This window comes from Triticum dicoccoides, chromosome 2A (genome assembly GCF_002162155.2).
Source record: "Triticum dicoccoides isolate Atlit2015 ecotype Zavitan chromosome 2A, WEW_v2.0, whole genome shotgun sequence".
NCBI lineage: Eukaryota > Viridiplantae > Streptophyta > Magnoliopsida > Poales > Poaceae > Triticum > Triticum dicoccoides.
Genome location: NC_041382.1, coordinates 646,114,611 through 646,120,177, shown reverse-complemented (window position 1 = coordinate 646,120,177; position 5,567 = coordinate 646,114,611). Strand labels below are relative to the sequence as shown.

The window sequence follows — 5,567 nt, the reverse complement described above, 5'->3', positions numbered from 1 at the left end:
AAACAATTTGAATCTCTGGATATAATAATGGAAAACACACATGAGTTGCTTGCTGAATACACTAGAGTTGCACAAAAACACCCTGAAAGTTGCTAACTTTTTTTGTGTGATACTCGAGTGCATAACAATCTTAAAGTTATTGTTCTTGTTTGCCTCCAATAGCCCCATCAATGGTGAACTTAGACTTTTTCACATGTGGTTGCTTTTTTCTAGATACCAACTCAGAGTACACATGAGTTGTTTGGTGAGTGCACTGTTGTTGTATAAATACACCCCAAAAGTTGCTAACTTTTTTTGTGTACCGCTCGAGTGCATAACAATCTCGAAGTTTTCTACCACAACCAGCAAGTATTCTATCATAACTAGTTTCATCTCCATATTGATAGTGCTATAGGAAACTTACTTTCTGAGGTAGCCTGTCCTAAGTTGCCTATCATGATTAGTGAGTAGTCTAATCTTATCCTATGTTGCATAGAATACCTGTTCGATATGATAAACAACTTAGTTTCGTATATAGGCAACTTAGCAACATTGACAGGCAACTTTTTAATATATTTTAGGCAACTGAAATATTAATGACAGTCAACTGAGCATCTCTGATAGGCAACTTCATAGTGTTTCTAAGCAACTTAGAAAAAAGCAATGATAAGCAACTTCATAATATTGTAGTGAACTAATTACAAAGTTAGACAACTGAGCAGCAGTGGTAGGTAACTAATTACCAATAGCAGATAACTAGACATCAATGGTAGGCCAATTTCATAGTATTGTAGGCAACTGGACATCAATGATAGCCAACTAAACATCCAGGGTAGGCAACTGAGCAGCTATGGTAGCCAAGTTGTGATAATGTTAGCAAACTTCATTGATACACGTAGTGCAATGAAGTTGCTTATATGTAGCACTAAAGGTGCCTCATATTTTGTGTGATTTTCTCATTTTTTTACACTAACCAACCTAATAGGTAGTCCTACTAGGAAAAAAATAAAGTTGCCTTCCTATAGCACTAAAGTTGCCTCCATCGGACCCAAAGTTGCCTCGAAAAAAAGTTCGACGAAACCTATCAATATGAGAGCTAGTTTTGAAGAACTCGTCGCGAGAAACCCGGATGTGAAAACGAAACTGAATTTGGACGCTTCAATCAAAAGTTACAGTTTTTTAAATTTTTTGAACAGCCAAATAAATGAATGTGTGGACAAGATTCTTTTTTTTTGTGGATCACATCGGCGCGTCGGCTGCTCCTTTCATATTTGGAAGAGCGCTCCTTCCCATCAGCGGGCGCTCGGGCGCCGCTAGCCACGTCTTCTTTTTAATTACTGGCCCTAATGCATCAGTGCCACACTACTGTAGTCACACTTTCGCCACAGTTTTCTCGCATTAACAGATTATTAGGAAGGCGTTTACGAAAAGTTGCTTTCGTTAAGAAAAGCGTATCAAGTTCCATCACCAAAAGCGTATCCCGGAAGTACGCTTGCAAGTTGGAGAGGCGTGTTCCCCGGGAGATAGGTCTCCCTCCTCTTTGTAGCCGCGGGGCCCGCGTGTCATCGTAACGACGGTCTCCGAGGCACTATCCGCGAAGTCCAAACCATCCGCCTCCGCCACCGCCGGCTGCACACTCGCCGAGCAGCCGCTCACCGATCGAGAGCATGCAGCCGCCGTGCCTGGGCGCGTGCGGGGGCAGCCCCGCCGTCCTGGGCGCCAGCGCCCACTGCCAGCGCCCCTCCACCTCTACCAGGGTTACCGTCCGGTGCGCCGCCCGGGGCGGGAGGGCGTCGTCCAGGGGGAAGGAGAACGTCTGGAGCGTAGACAACGAACGCGCCGCCGAGCAGAAGTCTCGGTCCCAAAAGAGTCACCGCGGGCGGAGGCGCCCGGCCGGCCGCAGCAGGCCGCCCCCGCCGCCGAGGAGGAGGAAGGAGAATGACGCGGGCTCGAGGGTTCTGGTCTCCGGTGCCATGCTGGTGGAGGTCGAGACCGTGCTCCAGACCCAGGTACACCGATGTTATCACTATCTAACTGTAGCTAGTTGGACTCTTATTTGTGCTATGGACAGGCGTGTGTAGTTTGGCCTGCAAATCCATTTTGGGGGTTATCCTGACGATTCTCCAATTTCATCCTGCAAAATCTTCCCAGTTATGCGGGTTGATAGGGATTATGAGTTCAGTTTATCCATTTAACCAACGCCTGCTGCCAGTCCCTGCCTGCTGCAGAGTTGGACCAGCTAGTTTGTAGTCCACTGTGCAGTGTGCACCTCGCAAAGCATGTCACTCACTTGCGATGGGCTAGCTTCAGAAGTTCAGATAGTGGGATACCATGGAGAATGACTTGTGGCGAAGCAAACTTGCAATCAAATACTAGCAGTTACCAGGCCAGTAAATCCTATCCAGTTGATGTAATTTCTGATATATTGAGTATTGTCTTCTTTTATCTTAGGAATCTGTATTAAGGCCTTCCTGGGATACATTTGCGAGTAGCTTAAGTGGCGTATGGAAGGGTGTCGGAGCTGTGTTCTCACCAATCACAGCAGAGATGGAACCTGTTGGACTAGGAAGCAAACAGGAGTATCTTTATGATTGCTACACCCTTTCTCTCATTGAGAAGTCGTATGATAGTGGTCATGGAACCGAGATCCGAAGGAAGACAAATTGGGTGCAACTCAATCCTCACGGGGAAGCTGAGAAGCAGAGTGCCAGCGATGATGAATGGAATCATGGTAGCTCAAGTGGGACTGTTGATTTACCTGCACATGAATATTTTGATCTTAAAAAGAGCGATGTACTCGATGAAGATGTTATGATTGAAGAACCAGGGATTGTATTTTTTGAGGTAAGATTCTTTTCTCTTCACCCATTTTTTCTGCCCTTTTCAAATACTCCCAATGCTTTTTGAAACATCTTTTCTTGTTCAGCTCTTGAAAGTTGCAATAGATGATTGACCTTACTTACACTGTATATTTTATTTAGCCATAACTAACTGAACCAAAAATATGATTGCATTCCTCTTTACTGTTGTAATCTAGAAGTTATAACCACAGCCTATTTCCTGATGCTGAAAATAGAACGCTTAGATGGTGTTTTAGAAAAGGCAGTTAGTTGTGATGTTAAACCTTGAACCTCTCAGCAGGTTTGCTTCAGTAGCAGTACCTTATTAAGATGCTCATAGTGCCTGCTCACTTTTCAGAGTCTGTGGAGAATCATGAACCATGGTGGTCTTTTTTGGATATAGTTTGCATAGCTTAAGCTCTGTCCTTTTCTAAAGACGAGTTTAACTTGAACAGCTAGTTTGTATTCAAGCAAACTTTCTTTTCACAAACGAGCCACGCAAGAAAAACTGAAACAGATCCTAGGAGCTTCCAGACAATCTGTAGAGTTATCTCCTTAGCCTTACCCTACAACTATAAGGCAGATAATCTAGCTCAGAAAATACGTTTCCCCCATGTCAAACTAGCCATGCAGCTCCTGACCTTTCGTTCCTCCCCATGTAAGTTAAATATATTGTTGACATTAAGTATATCCATTACTGTTCAATCACATTTGTTCGCTGTAAGACTGGGTTATCATCTCCCCTAATTAAATTCAGTAATGTTACACATTTCCTGTTTTGTCGAATTATCGACTTATTCCTCTGGCCACTGCATTTTTCGTTTTCAGGATGGATCATACTCTAGAGGTCCACTCGATATCGAAATCGGTGAATATGATGAATCTAAATACTTCCTTTCACCAACGTATCAGTTTGAGCAAGTATGTTTTCTCTACTGAACTTTACTATCTGCCCCAAAAACTGAATTTCTGTTCAGTAAAATACTGCAATGTTGACTGAGAATTAGTCTTTTGCCTGATGCTTTCCTTTGAGATCTGTTTTTTTTTTGCTTTTTACAAGAGGAACAAAACTAGACTCATGTGATAACTATTGCATAGACATGTGAATTGCTCTTATGAATCATACAGACGCTTAAACAGCAAACTCAACATTGATGCTGGTATACATGCTTTTGATGATGTGCTAGGGACTCCTCCTCTTTCTTTGTTTTGTAACAACAATCTGTGCCAGCTAGTATTATGGAATCATATTGCAGAGGTAGCTACTAATCAACTAGTTTGTGTTCAAGAATATGATTATCATGTTGGCCTTTTGCTGGAGAGTCTGCTCCAACTGTTATGGGAATGAATTATTGAGGATCATGTATATGTATAAATATAATACATTTCATGTGTAACTGCCTTTAACTTTCTCCTTTCGACACTTTGTGTTGTCTGTGGGTTTGGATTTGTCAATCCATAACTGACAATGACATCGAGCTTTGTTTTAGAGTTTGGTCAAAGGATGCCACAAAAGACTGCGTATTGTGCATACCATTGAATTCAGTGAAGGAGGAGCGAATATACAAACTGTAAGGGTTGCTGTGTATGAAGAAAAATGGGCTAGCCCAGCAAATATCCATGTTGAAGAGTATGATTCCTGTTGCCCAGTACTACAAGTTTATCTGTTTTTCTGCTCATGACATATATCTTTATTGCTATTCAGCAATCATGACTCAGGAGGAAACTGTACAGATTGAACAATGATGAATTGGTTTACTAATAGTGTCAGATTGGTGCCACCAATCTAGAAAGGACACAGAATATCATAACACAGACTGTAGTTTGTTTGCGACGAATTAAAACAAGGCTAATTGAAAACTTGGTTTACTGCTGCTTGATTTCATCCTTTGAAGATGCTTTCTACTTTCACAGCATTGAAGACATTCTCATCTACAGCTTGAGCATGCTTTTTCCTCATGATCTGAACTGTCTTATATATCGGCCTCCTATAGTTTGGCAACATAACTTTCATGTCTCAGCAGCTATTCTTTCACGCACAAGAACCATCAGCCTTTTTGTAGATTAATGAACTAATTATGCTTGGTCTTCCTGAATAGCATGTTTTCTTTTTGCAGTAATACCCCTGTTGACGTCAGTCCTTTCTCTCAAAGAAAGCGGACAAAACCATCAGAACTGACAGGCCCCTGGAAAGTATATGAAGTCAGTGCAACACCAATTTTCAGCGAGAAAGTGAAAGAAATAGAGGGTGGAGCCGCCTTTGTATACTTGTGCATGGAGACCATGAAGAAGAGAAGCTTGCCAGAGAGCTCTGTTTTCTTCGGGGAGGAGGAGATGCTCGATATGCAAGACGTGACTATACTTTGGTTGCCTGGAGGCGTCACCGCCTATGTTGACGTAGATAAAGACGGTATACTCTGCATCGGAGTTAGTTGGTACTCGGAGGAAGGGATTAATCTGGTGATGGAGAGAGATTATGGAACCGATGGGAAGCTCAGGGAGGTTCGGACAAAAACTGAAATCAAGCGCAGGTGGAATCAACCACTCCCACCATAGTTCAAAGAAATCACTACGCCACTTTAAGCTTTCTGTTTGTAGTAACATCTGTTTCTGGATATTAGTATAGGAGCAATAATGTCTATGGATGTGTGAGTTCCAATAAAATAGTGCTCCAGTTGATGTACTCCATCATAGATCAGTTGTAAAACCTTTTGCCTCTGTTGAATGCGCAGGCTTCGGTTTCATCAG

General features: G+C 42.4%; 1 protein-coding gene across 1 annotated transcript; it reads left to right on the top strand.

Moving 5' to 3' along the window:
• Positions 1-1,526: 1,526 nt before the first annotated feature.
• LOC119355963 lies at positions 1,527-5,567 on the top strand. The gene is made up of 5 exons (XM_037622864.1): positions 1,527-1,988; positions 2,431-2,823; positions 3,648-3,740; positions 4,310-4,449; positions 4,937-5,567. The coding sequence occupies exons 1-5, from the start codon at positions 1,647-1,649 to the stop codon at positions 5,373-5,375; spliced, it is 1,407 nt and encodes a 468-aa protein (XP_037478761.1). The 5' UTR covers positions 1,527-1,646; the 3' UTR covers positions 5,376-5,567.

Coding starts and splice junctions, on each gene's coding strand:
- LOC119355963 (XM_037622864.1), top strand. CDS start 1,647: ATGCAGCCGCCGTGCCTGGGCGCGTGCGGGGGCAGCCCCGCCGTCCTG. Junction 1,989..2,430: donor AGACCGTGCTCCAGACCCAG/GTACACCGATGT, acceptor CTTTTATCTTAG/GAATCTGTATTAAGGCCTTC. Junction 3,741..4,309: donor CAACGTATCAGTTTGAGCAA/GTATGTTTTCTC, acceptor GCTTTGTTTTAG/AGTTTGGTCAAAGGATGCCA.